The 26415-nt window shown below is 45.4% G+C and overlaps 1 protein-coding gene across 2 annotated transcripts; it reads right to left on the bottom strand.

The window, feature by feature from the left end:
• Positions 1–1777: 1777 nt before the first annotated feature.
• Positions 1778–25005, bottom strand: dspa (desmoplakin a). 2 transcript variants are annotated; one of them, XM_014140215.2, is made up of 24 exons: positions 24495–25005; positions 23305–23389; positions 22590–22711; positions 22234–22375; positions 20638–20763; positions 20478–20537; positions 20192–20359; positions 19774–19878; positions 19510–19605; positions 19212–19337; positions 18710–18862; positions 18323–18477; positions 17998–18124; positions 17495–17681; positions 16961–17211; positions 16474–16655; positions 16117–16255; positions 15695–15888; positions 15030–15192; positions 14801–14884; positions 14522–14629; positions 12472–12570; positions 10443–12269; positions 1778–5854 (listed from the first exon to the last, which is right to left on the bottom strand). In XM_014140215.2, exons 1-24 carry the CDS (start codon positions 24800–24802, stop codon positions 2633–2635), a joined length of 8229 nt encoding a protein of 2742 aa, XP_013995690.2. In that variant the 5' UTR covers positions 24803–25005; the 3' UTR covers positions 1778–2632. The 2 variants fall into 2 exon arrangements, with proteins under 2 accessions (XP_013995690.2, XP_013995691.1); XM_014140216.2 differs by having other exon boundaries at positions 11772–12269; positions 24495–25003.
• Between the last annotated feature and the right edge of the window lie 1410 nt (positions 25006–26415).

Raw genomic sequence — 26415 nt, 5'->3', positions numbered from 1 at the left:
TAGCAGAATCCCTTCATTTGAAGGGGTGTCCACATACTTTTGTATATATCGTGTAGCTCTTACAAGGGTGACCTTCACTCTCATTGTAATGTATATACACCATATACAGCTGGTAAAAATGAATAAAGATAGGACCACCATCAAAATATGTAATTGACTATTGAATGTCATCTGTCAATACATGTATAGTAAGTATCAGATGAGAGGTATTCCCTCTGCAGCAATATTAGTTTGTGTTTGTTTTATATGTATTTTACATTTACATTTACATTTAAGTCATTTAGCAGACGCTCTTATCCAGAGCGACTTACAAAATGGTGCATTCACCTTATGATATCCAGTGGAACAACCACTTTACAATAGTGCATCTAAATCTTTTAAGGGGGGGGGGGGGGTTAGAAGGATTACTTTATCCTATCCTAGGTATTCCTTAAAGAGGTGGGGTTTCAGGTGTCTCCGGAAGGTGGTGATTGACTCCGCTGTCCTGGCGTCGTGAGGGAGCTTGTTCCACCATTGGGGTGCCAGAGCAGCGAACAGTTTTGACTGGGCTGAGCGGGAACTGTGCTTCCTCAGAGGTAGGGGGGCCAGCAGGCCAGTGGTGGATGAACGCAGTGCCCTTGTTTGGGTGTAGGGCCTGATCAGAGCCTGAAGGTATGGAGGTGCCGTTCCCTTCACAGCTCCGTAGGCAATCACCATGGTCTTGTAGCGGATGCGAGCTTCAACTGGAAGCCAGTGGAGAGAGCGGAGGAGCGGGGTGACGTGAGAGAATTTTCATCTATAGATCAGTCTAAAATACACCCATATTATCTTTGTGATGTTTATCCATCTGAACTGTTTATTTTTCTATTAATATTTGGCATATTATCTAGAATGAAGCAAGTCAAGACGAGACATGAAGAATGGAAGTGGGTTACAGCAATACAAATCACTGGGACCACATTAAATACAAATAAGACAATAGACAAAACTGAAGTACATAGGCCTACAGTAACTATCGGTAACAACAGCTATACCAACCCCCAGGACGCCTGCCATTGTTCTAAAAAACAGTCCTCATATCACCAGCCTACACACACACTGACATTTCTGGGTTGTTGTCCTCCTGTTAGTATATCATCTTATGAAAGGATTGTATACATTTTCATTATATGGCTTATTTGCAGTTGTCAGTTAAGACTGTGTGTTAAAATTCCACAGCAGAAAATATTTAGAACAGTGTATGAGTGGTATGGGACTTGGTCTTCAATAACCCCATTGAGTTTGTGAGAGCGCAAGCCAACTCCCTGGGCAAACTGTCACTGATTAGCCGTTAGCACCATCTATGGGTGAACCCACTATTGGTGCATTTCCACTGAGGATTTACCTGTGTTGGCTCCTGGGACTCACAGGGCCTTGGCCTCGGTGGACCTGCTCTGACTTGGGGCCAAGGCAAAGCCTGCTGGGGCTTTTCAGGCAGCATTTACATAACAATGGCTAACAGTGTACATGGATTTACACCTTTGACGGTTAACACCTTCTCACAAAGCAACTGTTTTGATTATGCAAAGGTTGCTGATTCTGTTCTTCACAAGTCTTCACTGTCAGCCCTACCTATGGAAACACAATTACCCTAGTATAACATAAGGGTGTATACACTAGTGGAACACTGGTGTTACAGTTGAAAAGCAGCATTGCATTAGCGTCATAGTATGAGGGCATATTCTCCCTATTATTATGCTTCCTAAATCTCTACAGACTAATGATGGACCTATGAATAACTCTACAGGACACTTACAAATGACTGTTGGGAATTATAATCTTTTATTTTTCAATCCTTTGGAATACAACATTTAATTCATAATGCTTTATTACTTGTTTTACAATTCAGCACATTGTGTTGTAAAGTATATGCCATTGTCAAGTAGTGGGGGGGTTAGTTTTTGGTGAAAAAGACTAAAATCACCAGCCATTCAGCTAAAAATGTGTTTAATTTAGGAAATATTTTCACAAGTATTCCCACAAATAATGTTTTTAAAAAGTGATTGTGTATCAATGTTATTTTCAAATATAATCTCTTTTTAGGCATAGTTGTGGTCAATTTGCAGTGTACAAATGATTCTTATTATTTTCCAAGGCAAGGCCATTCGCTCCAACAAAAATGGTCCCGTGGCTTAATCTAGTTGCCTACCCCTGTTGCAGATGCTGAGCGAAGGATCTTTGAAACAGTAATTGATTCCCTCCCATTCAAATTAAACAACAACCATGTGTCTACATAAAAACAAAGCTAAGTACAATTTAAAAGCAGGTTTTTTTTGTTGGTCAAATGTTATATATTTCAACACTAAATTCCTTTTCACCCAAGTTTAAACTAATCTAAACATTGACATAGATCCAGAATGAATCCTAACAAAACATTCTAACATATTTCTCAATATACCCAGCCTTTATGCCCCCAACCAGATTTCGTTGACAGCACAAAACACCAACTAAACACAATGAATGAAAAATATACCAAATCACAAATGCTAACCCCACCTATCCCACTTTCCATCTTCCATAACCATAACAAATGTGCCACATCAAATAGACACAGTCTACTCCAATCTACTCCACACCCTCTTTTCTCTGTAAGTGTGTTTTAATCATAGAAGTGTCAGTTGGCGCTAAAGGTGGTGGAGGAAGAAGTTGTGAAGGAGCCGAAACTGGAGGAGTAATCCACACTGCCTCTGCGAGAGCCGCTCCTAGACCCTGTACGAGAGCTAGACCTGGAGCCTGAACGGGAGCCTGGGTTGGACACGTTGTAGGGGCTACTAATACCCTTGGAGGATATGGAGGAGGCCTGGAGCATCTTCATGCCTTTGCCTTCCTCCACCATGCAGCTGTCCATGGCCTCCTTGTAGGAGATCTTCAGCTTGGTTTTGGGGCAGGTCAGGTTTTTGGTGTAGCTCCGCGTGTCCTGGAGCTTCTGGGCTCCACGACCGTCCAGCCAGCCTCGTCGGATGGCCTCCTCGATAGAGGTCTTCTGGCCCGTACCGGGCTCCAGCAGACCTCCTGTCAGGTATTGGAACTCCAGGAATCTCTGTCCGGCCTCATAAGGCAGCCATTTCTCCTTCATGGCCTCGGCCGCAGACATCTTCCTCTTGGTCTTCATGTCCTCGAAGCCCATGAAGGCCTTCTGGGCTGGCTTCAGCTTGGTGGCCATGTCATTGTCAATGATGCTTTGGTGCACAGCATCTTGCAGGTTGAGCCTCTGACCATTGGTGGGGTTGATGATGCCTCCAGTACACGCCTGGGCCTCCAGCAACCTCTGAGCTGTAATGGCGTCCACTAAGCCTCTCCGTAGAGCCTCCGGAATGGTGATCTTTTCCATAGTCTCAGTGTCAAAGATGGCCGCAACAGGGCTCCCTTCGTCCAACTCCTCTGGCGGGGAGAAGATGATGGAGATGTTATTGAAGCGCTTGCGGACGGTGGGGGAAGAGGGGCGGGCCTGGGGGGGGCTGCTGCAGGTGGCCACGTCCTCCATGTTTCTGGCGGTCATTGTCAACTCGCTGAGGTTGCTATTGCTGGTGATGAGGTCAGCGAACTGAGGGAGAGTCAGGGTTCCTGATCGGTACTGCTCCAGAGAGGTCTGGTCAATGATGCCACGGTCCAGGGAGTCCTGGATGTCATACTGGGTGCCTGTCTTCCTGTCCACCACCACCAGACGGGCTGAACCATCAGAAGCTGTGATGGTGATCTCCTCCCATTCACACTCCTGCTCTGAAAGACTTAGGAAGGTGTCATAGTCAATGAGCTCCTTATGGTAGGCTTCCCTCACGGTCATCTCTATTCCAGTGTCAGGGTCCACGATCACTACCCTCCTCTTACGGAGGATGGTATTCTGGCTGCTCTGCTGAACCATCTGCTGGGGCTTGGTCTTGTCTCTCAGCGGTAGGAGGACCAGGCCAGTCTTGGGGTCTGTGATGCACCTCTCCTTCAGCTGCAGGTAGGTCAGGTTCTCTTGGGTGTTGGGGTCAAAGAAGCCCTTGGTGTCATCTCCTTCATAGGTCAGGATCTCATTCATCTCCTCGTCGAAGTAGCCCCTCTTGTAGGCGATGTCTACATCAATACGGTGGCTCTCCTTTGGGTCGATGATGCCACCGCTGGCTATCTGAGCCTCAAGCAGCCTGATCCCATGGCCCTTCTCAATCAGATCCTTCTCGATGGCTTGGAAGAGGGAGATGGTCTTGCCAGTGTGTGGGTCTTTGTATCCAGTGACGGCCCTCTCTGCAGACATTAGCTTGTCCTTGAACTCTTTGCCCACAAGGCCTCTCTTCCAGGCCTCATCCACAGTCAGGCAGACATTGTTGACAGGGTCGATCATGAAGCCGGAGGCAGCCTGGGCTTCCAGAAGCTCCAGGGTCGTTCCTTGTCTGAGCAGACCATCCTTCATGGCCTGGTAGATGGTCATTGTCCTGTTGTTGGCTTCATCATAGATCCCTGCGATGCAGTTAGAACCATGGAGGTAGTTCTTGAGCTTGTCCTCGATGTCCTTGCTGCTGAGCTTGCCCTGGTTCAGCTTCTGTACATCTGTCTCAGTCAGCAAGTTTGAGTCGATCAGCTCTGTGACGGACACCTCTCCCCTGAGGCCCTGCACGGTCATGGGCTTTTCCGGGGCTGAGAGGAGCAGCATGCCAGAGGCGGGCTCAATCCTACACTTCAACATTAGGTCACTGTAGCTGATCTTCTTCTCAGTGACTGGGTCCAGATAGCAGGCTGGTTTCTTGTTCAGAGCCCTGTAGAGGTCTTCATCAATTAGATTGCGGTCAAGGGCAAGGTCTTTGGGCAGGAACACACTCAGAACTGGGTCCAGGATTCCTCCAACAGACTCCTGGGCCTGTAGCAACCGGAGGGCTGTCTCCTTGTCCAGACGTTTCAGCTTCAGAGCCTGTCCAATGGACAGCAGCTTGCCGGTGTATGGATCTTTGAAGCCTGCACTGGCTGCTTCAGCTGTCATGAGGGCGTCTCTATCATCTGTGTCCACCACTCCTCTGGAGGAGGCAGCATCAACAGACATCTTCTCGTTAAACTTGGGGTCCATGATGTGGCCAGTGGCAGCTTGGGCCTCTAGTAGCATTAGGGCACTCTCTTTGCTCAGAAGGTTCTTGGTCTTGGCTTCAGTGATGGACATCCTGCCCTGGGGGCCTCTGACCATGCCTGCAATGATGCCTGTTCCCTTGAGGCTAAGCTGGATGTCGACGGCCACATCCTCCACGGTCCTCTTTCCCTTCAGCAGCTGCTCCAGGGTGGCCTTGCTGATAATGCCACAGTCACACAACTGGTGGGCGGTGACCTTACGGCGAACCCCATCGAACACCAGTTTAGACGGGTCCACGGTGACCACCTTCTCGTCTGTCTGGGTCTGGATGCTCATGGAGTCAGGTCTCTGCTGACGCCTCCTCAACTCCCTCTCCAGGGCGTCTCTCTTCAGGGCCAGGTCTGACACCTCCCTCTCTGAGCTCTGCAGCCTGCCCTTATACCTCTCCTCCACGGTCCTCAGCTCCACTATCATACGCTCCAACTCGCTCTTCAGGGAGAGTCTCTCCCTCTCCATCTTGTCCTTGTCCGAGTCGCTCTGCCTCATCTGGCTCTCCTTCAGTTCGTACTGGCTCTTCCAGTAGGTGAAGTCCTTTTGCATCTTGTCTCGTTCTTCCTGGAGACGCTGTTTGTTGCGCAGCTCAGTCTCCAGGGAGACCTTGATGCGATTCAGTTCCTCTTTATAGTGACCCTGTTGGGCCTTGTCCTGTTCCAGCTGCTTCAACTTGATCAGAAGGGAGTCCCTATCAGACAGGATTTCAGTGTAGTGGGTCTGAGACTTCTGCACAATCATGGAGGTCTGGATGGGAAAGAGAGAACAAGACATATTGGTCAACACACTCCCATGTTAAAAAAACCTGTATGGATAAAGACTGTATAAATCATTTGTTCCACATTCCTTTCATATAAGTAATTTTGAAAAGTAGGTAACACTGTGGTCATGCGGTTTGCCCTCTCAACTTCTGGTAAAAATATTGATGAAAAAAAACATTTAAGCAGGGACCCAGATAATTCACATTTCCAGCAACCAGAGAACGTATTGATGTGATATACTGTAGATATCGGTGAGTGAGTGCAGTGTAAACCATGGAAGCAGTCAGGTGGTGAACATTGGTCCTCTGAGAAAACTATTAAATTATTGATGAAATTATTATATAATTTAGCGAGTTGATTTAGGACTTATTCATAATGAATAGTTGAGTAATATTAACTAATTGTTAATGACAATACAATTGTTATTTAAGTGAACAAAAGAAAACCCATTTTCTCAATCAAAATTTGGAGAAATTACCAAACATGGTAACACTATATTTTAAGAATCTGTAATAAACCAAGGCATTTATATAATGTGTGTGTTCACCATTTATTAATCATTACTTCCACATTTTTAAACCATTTACAAAACATTGGTAAAGTATTTTTGCAGCACCTAATTTAAAGTGAGCACTATTTCTGCTTTATAAATACTTTATATATGTTTTGAGTGACCAGTGTAATTTCAAAAAAAAAGGATGGGCATGCCATTGGTAGTCAATCCAGCAGTCCCTGGTAAAAGAATAAGCACACAACACAGGATATCTAAGGAAATATACTGAGTGTACAACACATTCCTAATATTGAGTTGCACCCCCTTTTGCTCTAAAAACAGCCTCAATTAGTCGGGGCATGGACTACAAGGTGTCGAAAGCGTTCCACAGGGATGCTGGCCCATGTTGACTCCAATGCTTCCCACAGTTGTGTCAAGTTGGCTAGATGTCCTTTGGGCGGTGGAACATTCTTGATGCACACGGGAAACTGTTGAGAGTGAAAAACCCTGCAGCGTTGCAGTACTTGACACACTCAAACCGATACGCCTGGCACCTAGTACCATACCCCGTTCAAGGACACTCAATGGCACGCATATACAATCCATGTCTCATTTGTCTCAAGGCTTAAATATCCTTCATTAACCTGTCTCCTCCCCTTGAGCTACACTGATTGAAGTGGATTTAACAAGTGACACCAATTAGGGATCATAGCTTTCACCTGAATTCACCCGGTCAATCTCTGTCATGGAAAGAGCAGGTGTTCCTAATGTTTTGTGCAAGTCTTGTGTATATAAATGTGTGAATGTCTAGCTTACTATGGGAATAATGATTAATAAATTGTGAGCATAGTGTATGTAAATGTCTTATACATGGTTTACAAATGCCTTATAAATGGTTTATTACGCACCCTTAAAATAAAGTGTTACCCAAAACCTTAGTGGATCAGAATCAGAATCAAAGAAAACATTGAATCATCAGTCAGTGGGGACCAAAATTAGTCGATCCCTTGATAAAGATGAGCAAAAAAGACTATAAAACAAATAATACCAATACTGAGCCATAGTGTACACAATATTTTGGGGGGGAAATGCTATATTTATGAGAGAGAGAGATTTTTAGTTACAAGTAAAAAATTAAAAAATGATTCCCGTTTCCAATACTCCAGCACCCTCCCCTTGTGAGGATAACAACACAGATGTTTTCTAAAATATTTTATGAGATTGAAGAACACATTGGGAGGGATCTTAGACCATTCCTCCATACAGATGTCCACTGCAAAATTTAGATTTTGTGTTCAATTAACCATTTCTTTACATTAGGGATGAGATATTTTCAGCATATGCATTGTTCTTTCAAAGGCCAAACGCACCGCTGGTATAACATGGCCAAATATCTCTATTCGTGTCATATGACCATAGCGCCGGTTCAAATCCAAGTGCAAATGGCGTTTAGCAAACTCCAGGTGGTGCTTTGGTCAGATAACATGGAAATAGCACTTGTTAAGGTCAACGGCATTTTAGCAAAAAACCTGGTTGCCTCTTCAAGGAGGCTGAAACTAGACCACAAGTGAATCTTCCAGCAAGACAATAACCCCAAGCACACATCAAAATCCATAAACAAATTGTTCTTTGACCACAAAATCAACAAGTATATCAAGGATCTGGAAGTGTTCTGTATGGAGGAATGGTCTAAGATCCATCCCAATGTGTTCTCCAAGGCTCAATGGGGCTATCCTCGCAAGGGTAGGAGGCTGGATTATTGAAAACATGTGATCCAATAATTTTTACCCCTATCTTTAGAGAATTTTTTTATTACTTCTTGTTAAACAAAATACATTTTATCTCCGCACCCACCGCCAAGCGCCTCAACTCCAGGCAAGCCAGATGGGCCCTGCTGTTCACACAGTTCAACTTCTCCTTCTCGTACCAGCCGGGATCCAAGAATGTCAAGCCGGATGCACTGTCACGCCGCTATAGCCCCACGGGTACCACCTCGGAGGCCGAGACCATCCTTTCCACCTCGTGCCTGGTGACGGCACTCAACTGGGGTATAGGGAAACAGGACCGGGAGGCGAAGCGGTGGGGGGGGGGGGGGGGGGGCTCTGATAATCAGATGTTTGTGCCTGATGCTGTCGACACTGCGGTCCTGCAGTGGGCCCATTGCTCCAGGTTTGCCTGCCACCCGGGCTCCCATCCAGATGTCGGCGTGTTTGTCTCTGCCTGCACGGTCTGTGCTCAGAATAAGACTGCTCGGGCAAGCTCCGGCTGGTCTTCTGAAGCCACTGCCTGTCCCTCACCGACCCTGGTCCCACATATCCCTGGATTTCGTCACGGGTCTCCCCCCATCTGAGGGCAACACTGCAATCCTGACTGTGGTTGACCGGTTTTTCAAGAACGCTTACTTCATTCCTCTCCCCAAACTACCTTTGGCCAAGGAGATGGCCCAGCTCATGGTGCAGCACGTCTTCCGGATCCATGGACTGCCCATGGACACGGTCTCCAACCGGGGGCCTCAGTTCTCGTCCCGGTTCTGAAGGTGTTCTGCGCCCTCATTGGGTCATCGGCCAGCCTGTCCTCTGGGTTCCACCCCCAGTCCAATGGCCAGTCGGAGCGAGCCAACCAGGATCTTGAAACTAGTCTGCGCTGCCTGGTCTCCGCCAACCCCACCTCCTGGAGCCAGCAGCTGGTGTGGGTCGAGTACGCCCGCAACACCCTTCCCTGCTCTGCCACATCAGCCGTCCTCAAGACCACCTTCAGGTATCGATGACAAGCGGATCGCCATCGGACCCCGGGTCGCCGGTATGGTCTCTGGCAGATTGTATGGCTATCCACCCGGGATCTGCCCCTCCGGGTGGAATCCCGCAAACTCTCCCCTCGGTTTATCTGCCCATTTCCCATTTCCAAGATTATTAGCCCCTCTGCTGTTCGTCTTCTGTTTCCCCGTACCCTTCGTATACATCCCACCTTTCATGTGTCCAGAGTCAAACCTATGTCTCACAGCCCTGAAGGTTTAACCTCTGGGCAGGGAGTTTCAGTACCTGGTTGACTGGGATGGTTATGGCCCGGAGGAGAGGTGCTGGTCCCCCACCAGGGACATCCTGAACCCAGGCCTCATTGTGGATTTTCAACACTGACACCCTGATCAACCAGGTATGCGCCCAGGTAGGATGCCAGGTGTTGCCCCTAGAGGGGGGTGTACTGTCACACCCTGACCTGTTCTTGTGATTGTCTCCACCCCCCTCCAGGTGTCACCCATCTTCCCCATTATCCCCTGTGTATTTATACCTGTGTTCACTGTTTGTCCGTTGCCAGCTCCTGCTTTTCCCAGCCTCTCCTTTTTCTCGCCCTCCTGGTTTTGACCCTTGCCTGTCCTGACACTGAGCCCGCCTGCCTGACCACTCTGCCTGACTCTGACTACCGACCTGTAACTTTGCCCCACCTCTGGATTGTTGAACTCTGCCTACCCTGAACCTGCCTGCCGTCCGGTACTGTTGCCCCACCTCTGGTTTACTGACACCTGCCTGCCTTGACCCGTCTATTGCCTGCCCCTGTTGGACTATTAAACCATTGTCAATTTGACATGTTTGCACCTGGGTCTTACCTTGATTCCTGATAGGAGGTGCTTCAGGAAGCATGGGGTGAAATCTCTTCAGATCACCTCAACAAATTGACAACTAGAATGCCAAAGGTCTGCAAGGCTGTAATTGCTGCAAATTATTTGACGAAAGCAAAGTTTGAAGAACACTATTTCAATAAAAAATAATTATTTTTTACCTTGTCAACATCTTGACTATATTTCCTATTAATTTTGAAAATCATTTCATATATTTTTTCATTGAAAACAAGGAAATTTCTAGGTGACCCCAAACTTTTGAAAGGTAGTGTATCTATTTTTTGGACCATACACTATAGCTCAGTATTTGTATGATTTTTTTTCTTCTATTTTTTTTATTCATCTTTATTAAGGGATCCAATACTTTTGGACACCATTGTAAATTATTTGAACTTCCAGTGCCACTCATTCATTCACGCAGATTTGTTTGAATTATTTGGAATTGGCCCCTCAGATCAATCAAAATACCTCTATGGATTGCTTTTGGACTTTGTCCAAATCCGACTTTAGCTTTTCCCTCTCCTTGGTCAGGTCCTTGATGAGGGCTTGGAGTTCCAGTGTCATCTTGCTGCTGCTCTGGAGCTGGACATGCAGGGATGAGATCTGGGCTTGGCTCTCTCCATCCACACTATCTCTGTTAAGTTTTAGTTGCTCTTTCTCCTGCTTCACTCCTCTCAGTTCCTCCTCCAGCCTCAGCCTCTCCTTGGTCAGATTCTGAGTAAGGCTCTGAAGTTTCTCGATCTCTGTGGTGGCATCATTGAGCAGCCGGCTCTTCTCCTCTATGGTTTTGTAGAGGCTCTCGTTGCGGAGATTGACTTCACGGACCTTCCCCTGCTCTTGGAAGAGCTGTTGTTGGAGAGCCTTTAATTCTGCAGATGCCTGAGCCAGGTGCTCCGTGGTGGCCTTGTGCTCCCGCAGGCTCTTGTCCAGAGCCTCCTGGAGAGCCCTGAGCTCCTGTTCGTACTTCCTCCCTGAGGTGGACACCTCTTCCTGCTTGGCCCTGAGGGTGTTGAGGGTGGTGGTGTGTTCTCTGCAGCTCTGGGTCATCTTCTCCAGCTCAGACTCAAACCTCTTCCTGCGGGTGAACTCATCCTGGGTGGTTCTCTTCTGCTTCTCCATCTCCGCTTCCAGACCGTCCACCATAGCCTGCAGGTCCCTGATGCGGCTCTGCAGCCTGGTGGCAGTTGTCTCAGCCTTGGTCCTCTCGTTGGTCTGCTTTTCCAGATCCACTCGGACCAGGTGGATCTCTTGCTCTGAGATCTTGAGCTTGTTGATGACATCCCGAGAGGTGGCATTACTGGTCTGCAGCTCAGTGTAGGACTGCCTGAGCTTGGTGACCTCAATCTCCAGGGCACTTCTCTTCTTGCCCTCCTCCTCCAGGTTGTGTGTCAGAAGTCTGATCTGCTTGCTCTTCTCCTGGCTGCTCCTGGTGGCCTCGGCCAGCGCCTCCTTCTGCCTCAGCTCCTCCTCTCCTCTCTGAGTGACCACAGTCTGGAGCTGTATCTCCAGCTCTCTCCTCCTCCTCGACTCCTCTGTCCCTGTAGACCTCTGCTGATGGGCATCATCTTCTGCCTTCCTCCTCATCGCCTCAGTCTGAGTCACAGACAGTCTCAACCTCCTCAACTCCTCTTCAAGATCCCTTTTATCCGATTCTAGTCCCTCACACTGCAGTTTGAGCTCGGCCGTGTCTTCCTGTTTCTGCTGAGAAGCCTTGAGGATGGTGGTCTTGGTGACGTGGATCTCCGACTCATAGGTTTGCTTAAGGTTACTCATCTCCTGGTTGCACTGGGTTCTTACCTTAGAGATTTCCTGCTCAGCCCCACGCCTCCTCGTGGCCTCCTCTTCCAGCTGCATCCTCAGCCTCTCCAGCTCGCGCTCCTTGTCCTTCACTGCCTTCTCCAAGTCGATCTTGGACCAGTTGAGCTCGTCCAGCTCCTTCTGGCGCCGACGCACGGCCGCCTCGTACTCTTCCTGCTGGCTTGTATAGCGCTCCTCGGCCAGCCTCTTCTTCCTCTTCTCCTCGTCCAGCTGGTAGGTGAGACGGGTCAACTTGTCATTGAGCTCAGTGAGCTGGCTGCTGGTGTTGTCCAGGCTCTCCCTGGCTACGCTGACCTGCACAGCTGTGGTCCTCTTCACCTCCTCCATGGAGATGAGTTGTTCTTTAGACTGTGAGAGCTCCAGCTTGTATCGGGACAGGGCGTCCTCTAAGGAACGGTTCTTCTGGCTGTGGTCCCCGATGTCCTCCTTTAGACGACGAAGCTCCTCCTCCAGCATCTCAATCTTGGTGTTCCTAATCTGAGGAGGGAAAATAGGAGTGTCGCAATGAGATGGTAGTTGACCATAAAAACAGATCTAGGATCAGATTACCCTAACCCAATCGTAACCAGGGAAAGTCATATCACTAGAAATTGATAATCTACAGTCTTATTAGGAGGGAACGCATATGCTACATATCGCAAACCCATTATTTTTTATGATTGTGCCTTCATGCCCTTACCTTCAGTTCCTCCATGTTCTTGAGCATCTCCCCCAGGAACTTGTAATAGTCACTGGAGCGGGTCAGGAGCTCAATGTAGCGAGACTGGAGGTCAGCACCCTAGTGGAGTTAAAGTTTATCAATAAACAAGCAGCCATAAAAAACAGCCACTACAACAGAGTTAATTGTAAACCTTATTTGCCAACATTTAGGATGTTTTAATAGTGCCAAATAGAAAATCAATCCAAAAAACAAGGATTATCACATTTGGATTAACATAATGGTAATGACTGGCCTTATGCTACAGTGAGGGAAAAAGGTATTTGATCCCCTGCTGATTTTGTACGTTTGCCCACTGACAAAGAAATGATCAGTCTATAATTTAATGGTATGTTTATTTTAACAGTGACAGACAGAATAACAACAAAAAAATCCAGAAAAACACATGTAAAAAATTGTATAAATTGATTTGCATTTTAATGAGGGAAATAAGTATTTTACCCCCTCTCAATCAGAAATATTTCTGGCTCCCAAGTGTCTTTTATACAGGTAACGAGCTGAGATTAGGAGCACACCCGTAAAGGGAGTGCTCCTGATCTCAGCTTGTTACCTGTATAAAAAGACACCTGTCCACACAAGCAATCAATCAATCAGATTCCAAACTCTCCACCATGGCCAAGACCAAAGAGCTCTCCAAGGATGTCAGGGACAAGATTGTAGACCTACACAAGGCTAGAATGGGCTACAAGACCATCGCCAAGCAGCTTGGTGAGAAGCTGACAACAGTTGGTGCGATTATTCGCAAATGGAAGAAACACAAAAGAACTGTCAATATCCCTCGGCCTGGGGCTCCATGCAAGATCTCACCTCGTGGAGTTGCAATGATCATGAGAACGGTGAGGAATCAGGCCAGAACTACACGGGAGGATCTTGTCAATGATCTCAAGGCAGCTGGGACCATAGTCACCAAGAAAACAATTGGTAACACACTACGCCGTGAAGCGCCCGCAAGGTCCCCCTGCTTAAGAAAGCACATATACATGCCCGTCTGAAGTTTGCCAATGAACATCTGAATGATTCAGAGGACAGCTGGGTGAAAGTGTTGTGGTCAGATGAGACCAAAATGGAGCTCTTTGGCATCAACTCAACTCGCCGTGTTTGGAGGAGGAGGAATGCTGCCTATGACCCCAAGAACACCACCCCCACCATCAAACATGGAGGTGGAAACACTATGCTTTGGGGGGTGTTTTTCTGCTAAGGGGACAGGACAACTTCACCGCATCAAAGGGATGATGGACGGGGCCATGTACCGTCAAATCTTGGGTGAGAACCTCCTTCCCTCAGCCAGGGCATTGAAAATGGGTCGTGGATGGGTATTCCAGCATGACAATGACCCAAAACAGACAGCCAAGGCAACAAACGAGTGGCTCAAGAAGAAGCACATTAAGGTCCTGGAGTGGCCTAGCCAGTCTCCAGACCTTAATCCCATAGAAAATCTGTGGAGGGAGCTGAAGGTTCGAGTTGTCAAACGTGGAGTGGGACAAAATCCCTCCTGAGATGTGTGCAAACCTGGTGGCCAACTACAAGAAACGTCTGGCCTCTGTGATTGCCAACAAGGGTTTTGCCACCAAGTACTAAGTCATGTTTTGCAGAGGGGTCAAATACTTATTTCCCTCATTAAAATGCAAATCATTTTATAACATTTTTGACATGCGTTTTTCTGGATTTTTTTGTTGTTATTCTGTCTCTCACTGTTCAAATAAATATACCATTCAAATTATAGACTGATCATTTCTTTGTCAGTGGGCAAACGTATAAAATCAGCAGGGGATCAAATACTTCTTTCCCTCACTGTACCTCAGGCGTCATGATCCCATTTAACCACATTAGCTGGGTAAAGACCAGTCCCTGTATTGATAAAACATCTAGGATCTGCCCCCCTGTCCATATAACCGTATTCATTATGGTCTAAAAAACTAAACTGATCCTACTCTGAGACGCTTTATGAATACAGCCCTGATGTATTTTTAACACGGTCTACTGCCCCCTGTTGGACAGGCTGCTCCATTACCTCCTGTCTGACCACAGTGGCAGGGGACTGGAGCATGGTTCTCTTGATAGGGATGTTCAACAGGGTCTCCAGTCCTGCACTGTAGGAGGCCAGCTGCAGCTCATAGTCCTGGAATGAAGTAGCACATGTGAACACAGGCACTTAGCATTTGTATTGTACATGCTATAGTATGGAAGGGTTTTAGGTGCTGATGTGGTATTCAAACGGGTAAGATACTTTCAGTGACAACTACATTGAAGGCGTCGAGAGAATGACAGGTTGTGAAAGAACGGCATTCACCTTGATGGAGGCAGCACAGGTGTCCGCATCCTTCTGTACATCCTCCACCTTCTCCTTCTTCCCTTTGATCTCACTGTCCAGCACCTGTCCATCAAACATACTGGGCTTGTCATGAGTGCATTAGAATCTATTAATCATACCTGAAACAACCAGTCAGTGTCTGTACTGTACAGAATTGCACAACAACAATAACAATATATATTTTGGGGATGGCTGTGCAGTGGCCTACCTTCTGTTGGTTGAGGTGCTCCATGACAGCCTGGATGTTGCTAAACTTGGTACTCTGCAGGGTGTCCTGGCGCTGTCTAGCGTTGTCTATCCACTGGTTAACCACTCCGCTGCTCTGCTGGAAATGTCTCAGCTGTTTCTCCTGCTTCTCCAGGTCCCACACTCTGATGAGAGAGGATGTAATTATGCCCCCAGCTTCTGGTATAGCCTGACAGAAAACCTGAGGAGGGCCGAAACTATGGACATATTTAAAAGAGATCTTAAAACACATCTTTTAAGATTTTATTTTCCTTGCGGTACTTTTTAGTCGTTCAGTTTTTATTGTTATTCTTTTGTTTTTATCGTCTTAAGTTTGTTGTGTAGTAAATATAAAATATTTTATTTTCATAGTTTTTTATTCCTTTTTTCCTGTGAAGCACATTGCATTGCATTCCATGTCGGAAATGTGCTGTATAAATAAAGCTTGATTTGATTTAATGGAGAAAAGGAGGGAGAAGAGTAACATTTAGTCCCATGGTCAATAGAGTTGCTGAATACCAGCAAGAAGGATCCACTACATGGGCATAGAGGCGACATCAGAACTGAATATGTATCATGGCATGGGTATTGAAGAGTTTGTGAGAGTGTATGTGAGAAGTGGATGTTTAGAGATCTAAGGGTCCTCACCTGCTGTCGATCTGGGTCTGGATGCGTCTCCAGCGGTCAGACATCTGGGTCACCAGCTCAGTGTACTTGGACAGGTCCACATCACACTTGTGTAAGGAAGCTGAGATCTGACTGTTCACGTGGACTGCATTGGCCAGATCACTATCCATGGCCTTCAGAAGGTCTCTCTTATGTTCCAGGTCAGACTTCATTTGCTGTAGTGGAAAGACAACAGGCAATGCTCAAGACACACTATTGGACACTGATACGAATCTTGCTGAAACATACTCCCTCTCACAGTTCTACAACACTAATGCACAATAAGAATATTGAATTGCAAAAGCAGTATATACATATATTATTTGGCAAAATTACACAGCTCACAATCAGAATTTATTGACAGATATGAATTGACAGCAGTGGTGATTGATGGTGTGTCTGACCTTGAGTGTAGCCCTGTAGCGCTCCAACTCGTTGAGATCCAGGGAGGTGGTCTCCTTCTCAGTCAGACGGGCCTCGTGGACCTTGATGACATCCTCAGCCTGGAGGAGGCTCTGGAGCAAGTTCTGCAGATACGACAGTCTACCCAGGGAACACATACACACAGAGACCACGTTACAAAACCACCTCAATAAACAAGACCTTTCAACAGTGAAACAACAAACACCACAACAAACTACAACCATTTCACACAGGTGAAACATACCCTCAACAAACATTTGCTAAACAGTTCGTTTTCTCAACTACTTCTTAACATAGGAAGAAGACTATAAAGGTAGGAGCTCCTGTGAGAGCCGTACCTCTGGAGGTAGGCAGAGGACAGCCCTTGCAGATCTCCCAGTTTCTGGTTGAGGAGATCCAGCTCTTTCCTGAGGAACTTGGCCTGCTCTGAGTCTGCTGCCGTCCCCTCTAGCTGCTTCACCACCCTCTCCCTCAGCCTCAGGTACTCATCACGCACACCGTCCAGGTCATTGTGAATGCCCTGAGATTCAGGAACAAGGGTTAGTCCATCATGTAGAATAGTTTGCATTTAAGATGATTGACATTATTCAGTGAGAAAGCCAATCGATGGCCACAGTGTCTATCTTTGAACACTTTAAATGAATCCAGTATTCAAAAACACAATTGGATAGGATTGACCACACAGTTTCCCTTTCATTGCTTTCACCTATCCAGTCATGCTATCTCATATATTACATCAAAGATAGGAGGAAGAAATGCAAAGATGTGTGTTTTTCACAGGCCCATTTCATCTATTGTATCTCTGGTGTAGATGCAGTTGCATACCTCCAGCTTCAGGAGGTGCTGTGAGCACTCCTGCACACTGTTCTCCCCCAGGGAAACATGGAGGTGGTGGCTGAGGCCTGATTCAGCCAGCTCCAGCCTGCGTCTGAGGGCTTGGAGGTCACTGAGCAGGCTCAGGCTCATGTTAGAGCCCTGGGTGGAGATGCTGGTCCCAGTACACGAGGTATTGGTGATCTTGGTAGTGTTAGCTTTGATGGGCAGCTCAGGCTGGACCACCACCACTTTGGATTGATCTGTGAAATGAAATGGAACCAATTTGAATTTAGTGGACTGGCATCGAATTGAGTAGCAATACATATTCATATTATAACTGACATCCAACATAATCTAATTGATTTCTTGGCAAACATCTGTAGCAATTGGGTCACAGTATCCACTGGTTATTATTCAATTCAATTCATTCCATTAACCTTCCTGACTAATTCAGTTGAACTGATGCAGTTTGTAGTGTAGACAGGGAAGGCGTTAAGCCATCTAAGAAGCTCCACTGGGTATGCTAGGCACCCTTGGACTCACTGTATGTAGGCAGCCCTATGACCAGTGTGTCGTAGTGGCTCTGGGCTCCAGAATACTGGCCCTCCATCTTCTTCTTCTCATCCTCTCCAAACATCTCGGAGCCATGGCTGTTGCGGAGGAACTCCTGGTAGTGAGTCTCCAGACTCTTAATGATGTTACGGTACTCCTCAGGACGCATCTGGGACAGCTAGGAGAGGGTGATGGAGAGGAAGGAAGAGTGAGATTTACAACTACTGTGGGCTAAGAGGGCTCATTAAACATCTACTTACTTCTTGTTGTGGATGAAAAAGATAGAGATGTTAGAGTTAAATAATGTCTAAATAAGACCAACACTTGAGATGTCTAATACACAAACACAACGTTAAATATCTCCAAATGGTTGTGTGTATTGCCACCTAAAGCCTTTGTTCCTTGTTCATATTGTGAGAGTAGCACTATTGATTGGTGTGACAGATTGTCTGCAGTGTATGCAGTGTAAGTCATAGTCTTGTTTAAGGCCTTACCATGGTGAGAGTGAGGGAGTTGATATGGTTGATGTCTTTGACACAGTACTGCCAGGAGATGAGGCTCTTGATGTTGATGTAGAGCTGATTCCAGATGCCCATGATAGCCTCATAGTACTGTTCATTCCTGCAATACACAACATAGGATCAGTTACTAATCTGCTTGTGTCATAACAGTGTAAAGTCAGTTGATATATTCTGACACCAGCATTTATGAAATTATTAGTATTTACTCTAATGTCATTTTTATGGCACTGTTATTTAGTCCATTGAAATGGCAATAATGTCATAGAGCCAAGCAGTGTGTTTGTCGAGGGGGTCTTACTTGTTGGCCAGGCCGATGCTTAGGGGGTTGGGCGGGGGGATGAGGAGGCACACAGATGGGATCAGCATGTCCAGACCTCCAGGACCCGTCACGTGCCACTTACTGCGCTGGGAGTTGTCCTTCAGGATGCCCTCGTCCCCCTTTAAGATCCCTTTCTGTAGGACACACAGAACACATGCAAAACGGTGTAAACTCACTACTGTTGCGGATCTTCTCTATGCAAATATTGTATGTGTGTGTTAGGGGTGGTAGTATTGTAAGAATTTGTATAAGCGACGTCAGTTCATGGGTTAACACTTTAAAATGTGTGTGTACGTGTGTGTGTGTGTGTGTGTGTGTGTGTGTGTGTGTGTGTGTGTGGTATCTGGTGTGTGTGTGGGTGCTGACCTGGTCCTGTTTGAAGTCACACAGGGCCTGTACTATAACAGCTGTGCTGCTCTTCTCTTCAGGGTTACGTGGTCTCAGCCTCACGATGCTCTTGGACTTATTCACCAGGTGCTTCACCTGGCTCTTATTCTCCATGACCTTCTCCTTCTCTCTCTGCATGGGGACACAAACACACAGGTCATATAACGGTCACAGAAACAGGACGTGTCCTATACTTATCCCTGAAGAATATGTTACCATTATTTTAAATAACTTGAACCATCCCATATAGTTGTTATATACCCTATGACATTTGCATTATCTTGTTCACATTTCCATTTCTAAATCATGCCATGCAAACAGGTGAGGGAACGAGTTATCCTCAATAATGAGTAGCAAAGAGGTCAAAGAGGGATATCTGCAAAAATGCTTACTACTCATATCAAATACTTGTTGAAAATATGATAGTTGTGGGAGAGATCCTATATGGAAACATTCTCAGGTGTCATTCAGTGTTAGGTACCTCGAGGTTCTTCAGGAGCTCAGTGAGGTTCTCCAGAGGTGTTCCTTTATCACAGGTAAACTTCTTACGGATAGTCTCATGGTCCTTTTGCAGCTTGCTGTAGGTCTCATTGGCCTCCTTGAAGAACTGCAGTAGAAAGGGAAGGTTAATAGAACATGGGATACAGATACTGTGTGTGTGTGTGTGTGTGTGTGTGTGTGTGTGTGTGTGTGTGTGTGTGTGTGTGTGTGTGTGTGTGTGGTCTATGCACACTTTAGTGTTTATGTGTTTATGCAAGTATGTCTACGTGTGTATTCACCTGGCTGTAGGCAGCGTTCTCCTTCAGGTGGACATGAATACACTTGGTGATCTGGAGCAGCCAGCTCCACTGGGTTTGCAGAGTGTCCATATATGCCTGGGGAACAAACAACACTATTAGTTAGCAGCAACTTCATGAATATTGTAGAACAAACTCATGTTACCACTTCACTGCATACGGTTATACAAATCCAGTAACTTTCCCAAAATGTTCCAAAAGTTACTGGAATTCTGAAAATCTAGCTAAGGGTACAGTGACTCTCACCTCTATCTTGTCTGAAGCTGGGTGATTGTTCTTCAGGAGAACATCCACTTTCTGCTTCAGTTTGTTCAGCTCCTTCTCTTTCTCCTCCAGGGCACTCATCAGTTTCTGGGAGAGAAAGATAGACTGTCTGTGAGTAAACCTACAAAAGGACCACTACAGTATAGTAATGCGTCCCAGATGGCCCCAATTCTCTATACAGTGCACTAAAAGTAGTGCACTAAATAGGGTATAGGGTGCCATTTGGGTCGCAGCCTAGGAGGCTTATCTCCTCATGGTTACCAGACCTTGATATTCTGCTACTTCATGTTCATTCGTAAATAGCAGAGTGAAAACAAGACTTTGGAAGTGCGATAACACAAGACTACAGTAGTGAGTGCACTGAATAGATACATATCATGTCAGTATTGTAAGGCCTTACGGAGTAGCTCTCCTGTTTCTTGGGGATGTACACGTCGATGTTCTTGTCTCCCCAGTCGAACACCAGCTCCTCCTCCTCTCTCTCGTTGACCCACATGATGGCCCTGGAGATCTCGTCGATGATGTTCTGCAGCTCTCTCAGCTGGCCCGTACGAGCAAATGACATTTTCTGACAGAGGAGAAGATGAACAAAGATGAGCACAATGAGGCTAGTGAATACAACTATGAAGAAAGGAATGATCAAATAACTTTATTTTGTTAAATAGTTTGTTAATATGGACTCATACCTGTAAACTGTCCCATTCTTGCTGCAGGGAATGGAGGCCACCCTTGTCATCCCTTTGGGCCTGAGTTAAGACACACAGACGATTAGTAGGAACAGGGGTTTTTCACGACTATATTATCTGACCAAGGAGCACTTGTTATAGTCAACTCTATAGTACGCACCAGTTCATCCCTGGCGTGATCCACCTCATGGCTCCTCTGTATAGAGCTGTGGAACTTGTTCTGGCTGAGGATCTGCTGCTCGATGGTGGCCGCGTCATCACCCCACGGAGACGTCTCGATCAGACGCTGCAGACAGACAGATATACAGCCGATACAGCTTACTCCATTTTCTCAACAACACTGAGTCAAAGTAAAATCATGGCACCAACATGTATGAAGTTCTGCCGGTGTTTACTCAATATTATACACAATAATAGCTTAATTACATTAGTATTACTGAATAACAACCGCTCTGCTTCAGGATTCATTAAAATAAGTATAATTTGGTGTCATGTAGTTAGCAATTCTATATAGTATTTTCTGGTGAACACCAGTTCCATACCAGCTGTCGGACAGTGATAAAGTGCTAGCGAAACCAAGTATCTGTTTGTGTGGAAGGCTGAACAAATGTGTCCTTCCTAAGTCTATTCTCTAGATGGCAGTAAATAACCGTTAACTGATCAGTGTGTCTGTCATCAGCAGGAAACTATTCCAACTATTCCCCCTGTAGAGTTCACTCCAATCCACTCAGCTTTGATAAGAAAAAGGGTTGAGTTCTGCTCAGTAGAAAGTGGCTGGGGCTGGGAGGGTGGCTGGGGTGGAGGTGGTTGGCCACCCTAAGTAGTGGACAGCCTGAGGGAGATAGGGTGGAGGGAGATATGCGTTGGGAGAGAGGCTATGTAGCGACTCATATACAGTAGGGTCACTAGAGAGGCAGGGAGGGAGAGGGAAGGAGGGAGAGAGGGAGAGAGAGATGGGGAATGAGGAGAGAGTTAGAGAGAGAGAGTCAGGAAAAGTTTCACTCTTGCCAATACCTTTATTGACTCAACGTGATAGAGAAGGAGAGAAAGTTCTGTATACAACATACAGTGACAAAGCCAGAGAGACACAGAGGGAGGTGAAAAAATCTGAGCGATGAGTAACAAAGGAAGATCTTAGGTGAGATAATGATAGAGAAGGTGTGAGAGAGATGAAGGGATAGGGAGAGAGGGAGAGGCAGGGAGTGGTGTGTGGGAGTGAATTAGTTGGAAGCAAGGCGTGCAGGGTGTGTTTTCATATGCATGTAAGTGATCAGTCATGTCCCATATTGGCATGAGTCAGTGGTGAGTGTCAGATGTTACACTCCTCTCCTTCTTTTCCCATGTTTCTGTCTCTCTTGCTAAGTCTCTGTTCCTGTCTTCCTCGCTCTCGTCTCTCTGTCTCCCTCTCTTTCTGAGCATCCATGTTTTGGTATTGTGGTGGTTTTGTGTTTCAGCAGGTCATCCTTCAACCTCCCTTCACACACACACACACACACACACACACACACACACACACACACACACACACACACACACACACACACACACACACACACACACACACACACACACACACACACACACACACACACACACACACACACACACCTACTGCTCTATACCGGTTTAGAGCTTGGAGATGAGGATGGTATATTGTCTAGGCGGTGAGTTCCAGAGCAATGAAGCCATCTGTAACACCCTATACAATCCCCTTGAGGGGGAAATCGCTAAATAAATGATGCAGGTTTTATAATACCTTCTGTTGGCTGATCCAGGACATGGCATCAGCGTAGGTCCTTCCTCTCTCCTCCCAGCCAATGGTTCCTCTGTTCTGTCTCTGGGTTGTCCCACTGATGGAGGAGATGATCCCACTCTGCATGCTCTGGAGCTGCTGTACGCTGTAGGGAGGGAGAGACAGGAAGTGTCAGGCATGAAAGATAAGAGATTTGTCCCATCTGTTTTTAAGCACAAATGTAAAAGCAAACAAATATGCAAATACCTTTATCAAATACACACAAACACACACTCTCTCGTTCTTTCACACGTACACAAACACAGATGGACTGTTTCCCTTCCTCTCTAACTCTCTCTCACACAGACAGCTGTCCTTGCCTCCTGATGATGTTGTCGTTGGGTTGTCTCATTTGCTGCAGCTCTATGGCACATTCATTCAGTTGGTCTATAGTCTCAGAGGACATAGTCATCAGCTTGTCCACCTCCACCGCTGGACCACGCTGGGGGAGGACAATCATATGGTCAGTACAACAATACACACACACAACCCAGTACTGTCAACATACCCACACTATCCAAAAGACTGCCCAGTAAGCTGTTAAAGATCTACTACCTTATTTGACCAGTTTCTCACAACAGCAAAATAACCCTGCAGCAACAGGAAATGTGACTAATTATGTTAATTATAATCAATTGAAATGTTTGTTGGGCCTGAGTGATCAAATGAAGATAGCAGACCTGTAATAATGGCCCATTCATGGACAAACAAGGCAAAACGAGCTCTTTTCTATTGAGTAATTCTAGATGAGTGAGATATTATCAGTACAGCTGAAGACCACAGCTGCTTCCAATGCTGCATCAACACCGATAAACCTGTTTCTGTGTACATAGAAACATCCCAGACATCAATGTAAAAAATATGGCTTCATATTTGTAAGTGAAAGATACGTCATTATGCTGAAGCTAAAACTATTTAAATTCTGCTCTTCCACAACCAAACATGGTCTTGTGTCAGTGTCTGTGTAAGTGCAGTCATGCATGCTTAAGTTTGATTTCATCCATAACTATACTTTGACCTATGCAGAGTACTTACTGCCTGGAGAATCTGCTGTACTCTCTGCAGGTACTCCTGACACTGGCCTTGCAGGAAGAAAGCTTTCTTTTGGATGCTCTGCACACTAAACATGACAAAACAAGGAACACACCATCAAAGTTTGTTATATTGCAAAACACATCATCCATTATAATAACTTTCGTAATCTGCTTTATACTAATATGAACAATATTAACAAGGTAGTTGACATCATTCGATGACATCACTTCTTGAGCAATAGCTGGGTGAGGATCGAGTTAAGGTATGTGTGTGGTGTGTTGAACATTTCCAACCCGTTTCAGCTCTTATCGGCTCTGACCCAGAATATGTGTTGAGTAATGTCTGTGATTGTATTCTGGAGAATGTAACCCAGGCTATTGAAGCTCTATAGAATAAGGGAATTGACCACTATTGTGTGACTGTAGTTTATCATCTTTATCATCATATTTGACAAAACAGAGTTTCATTCATTTCCATTGTACATATGTATAATGAATGGTCCATTCAACATTTATCTAAAACAGTCCAGGTTGATATTTACACTAGTTTGGCACTATAAGGTTCTATCTGCAAAAATATGATTCTGAGATAATTGGCTTTATAGTTTCAAACCCTATTGGTGTCAGTAAAGGTGTGGTGATGGTGTGAGTAATTTTTTTATCTTGTATACTTTTGAATTTATACATTCTGACAAAAATACAGATAAAACCTAATCTAAAACTCTCGTGTAGGCCCATTGGTCCAATGACATTTTTGCCACGGTAACGGAATTATGCTGAGACTGAGTTCAAAGTATACCAAACCATACAACTATATGCACAAGGATTACTTTTAACAATTTCCACTGAACATTTTACAAAAACACATTTACACGAAGAACTGTGCAGATAAAAAGTTTGGTAAGAGAATTAGGGTAAAATGTCCCTCAGTTGTATTCTGTTACCAAACTTTGTATCTGCACAGTTCTTTCTGTAAATGTATTTTTGTAAAATGTTCAGTGAACATTGTTAAAAGTAGTCCTTATTCATATAACTGTATGGTTAGTTATTCTTTGAATTCAATGGTTTTTGTTTGGTATACATTTTAAGTGAAAAATCAGCAAATGTCAGCATAATTCTGTTTCCATGGAATTGCCCCTGTGCTTTTTTTAGGCTAACTGTAATTATGCATGTAATGTACACGTTACATACCTTGCTCCCCCTCCACCTCCCCCTCCATAGCCCACTCCACCTCCCCCTCCACCATCCCCTCCGTATGACCCTCCACCAACCCCTCCGTAGGCTCCTCCACCTCCACCTCCTCCACCTCCTCCCAAGGAAGATTTGGAGTAAGTTTGTGAATAGGTGTATCCATCTCCATATTCCTGTTGATAGCCGTTTCCACCGACGAAGACCTGGCTGCCGTCATTCCTGGGAATGGTGAAACTGCCGCTCGTCAGGTCTGGTCGAGAATTACTTCTCCGAATCATGGTCGGAAGTCTACTTTGAGAGCCGTACATACTAATTTCCAGTCCCGTTTATGATTTGAAATTCTGTTAAAAAAGGTAAATGGTATTGAAAGAAATGTAGTCCTAAACGTCAATGGAGCTCGTCCCTGCGCGCACAGTCGACGACGTCTCCTGTTGCGCCGATATTGTACTACTGAGAAGACGGAAGAGTGTTGTTTTGGACGGAGACCACACCTAGCGGTGTCTCAAACGAAAAAACGCCCTTGTTACTTTTCGTCAGTGGACTATATTTCTGGGTGGAGTTAACTTTCTCCTGCCGGGAATAGGACGGAGAGCTGTGCAAAGAATGAAATAATTTGTCACGCACTTCACACGATTATTGAGTTCGGGAAGGTCGTGTAACTATAACAACGGACCTTAACCTTCCATACCTCAAGAATCTTGCGAAGAGCGTGACACATTTTTTAATTCTTATGGTCTCTCCTTTTTCAAACTAATTGCAGAAATTGATATTAAGGGCTTAAAGGCTACTGTGAAATTGTTGGGACAATATTCTTCTCTGTTTGCAACATTAGAAAGCAAAATACGATAATATGGGAAGTAATGGTTTTATTAGTTTATCATTAGAAAGCAAAATACGATACTATGGGAAGTAATGGTTTTATTAGTTTAATCAATTCGATTTAGACATAGTGTGCAGAAGATGCATGTGTCTGAGCAACAGGCTAATAAAGGGAAAGGAGAAGAGAGAAATGGAGGAGGTACACACCCAGTCTGAGTCAGAGGTTAAGCTCTGCTCCAGTACGGGAGACTTGAACACCTAGGTGTGTGCATGAGTGAGAGAGGGAGAGAGTGTCTGAGAAAGAGATAGTATAGTGGCCTTTGATCCTTTGAGCAGACAATAAATGAGCAATAGGCTATATCTGAACATAGTGTCAACATTAACTCAAAGACAGCAACTCCACACACGTGAATAGATTGTTCTATGCTGGAACAAGTGAAGTTGACCTGAAGTGTGTTACAATACCATCCAAAGCCATGTGATGTAGGGGTGCTGAGAAATCAAAATAAAAAATTAACATTTATTGCTGCTGTATGAGCAGCCATTATACCGTCAACATTATGACAATCACATGCTCAATGTTATCGACCACTCCATCTTAAACTTACAAATTGTGGCCAGACATTAACCTTATTTTGTGTGTGTGTGTGTGTGTGTGTGTGTGTGTGTGTGTGTGTGTGTGTGTGTGTGTGTGTGGTGTGCGTGTGCGTGTGCGTGTGTGTGTGTGTGTGTGTGTGTGTGTGTGTGTGTGTGTTGACCAATCACTATCTCTGGTATCTCCACACCCCTCTAGTAATTACTATAGTAAAGTTTAAGCCATTCATATCAGCATCTCATCAATAAATTACAATACTTTCAGGATGAAGAAACATCAGTCAATGCACCGACATGTTTAATTGTATTTTGTATAATACATCATATCGTAGAATGTGGTCCTGTTTTTGTATCATGAGCTATATCTTTGATATGTAGGGAACAGCATAATCCACTATTAGGATATCTTATAGAACATTCCAATGTTTATGGTTTTCTCTCCTCAAGCACCAGTGATGTGCATATATACCTCTCAGAGGTGTTTAAGAATGTCCTCCTAGAGCTATTG

This window comes from Salmo salar, chromosome 14, assembly GCF_965601325.2.
Source record: "Salmo salar chromosome 14, fSalSal1, whole genome shotgun sequence".
In the NCBI taxonomy this organism is placed as follows: domain Eukaryota; kingdom Metazoa; phylum Chordata; class Actinopteri; order Salmoniformes; family Salmonidae; genus Salmo; species Salmo salar.
Note: the sequence above shows the minus strand (reverse complement) of the source record. Positions and strands in the feature narration are given on the sequence as shown.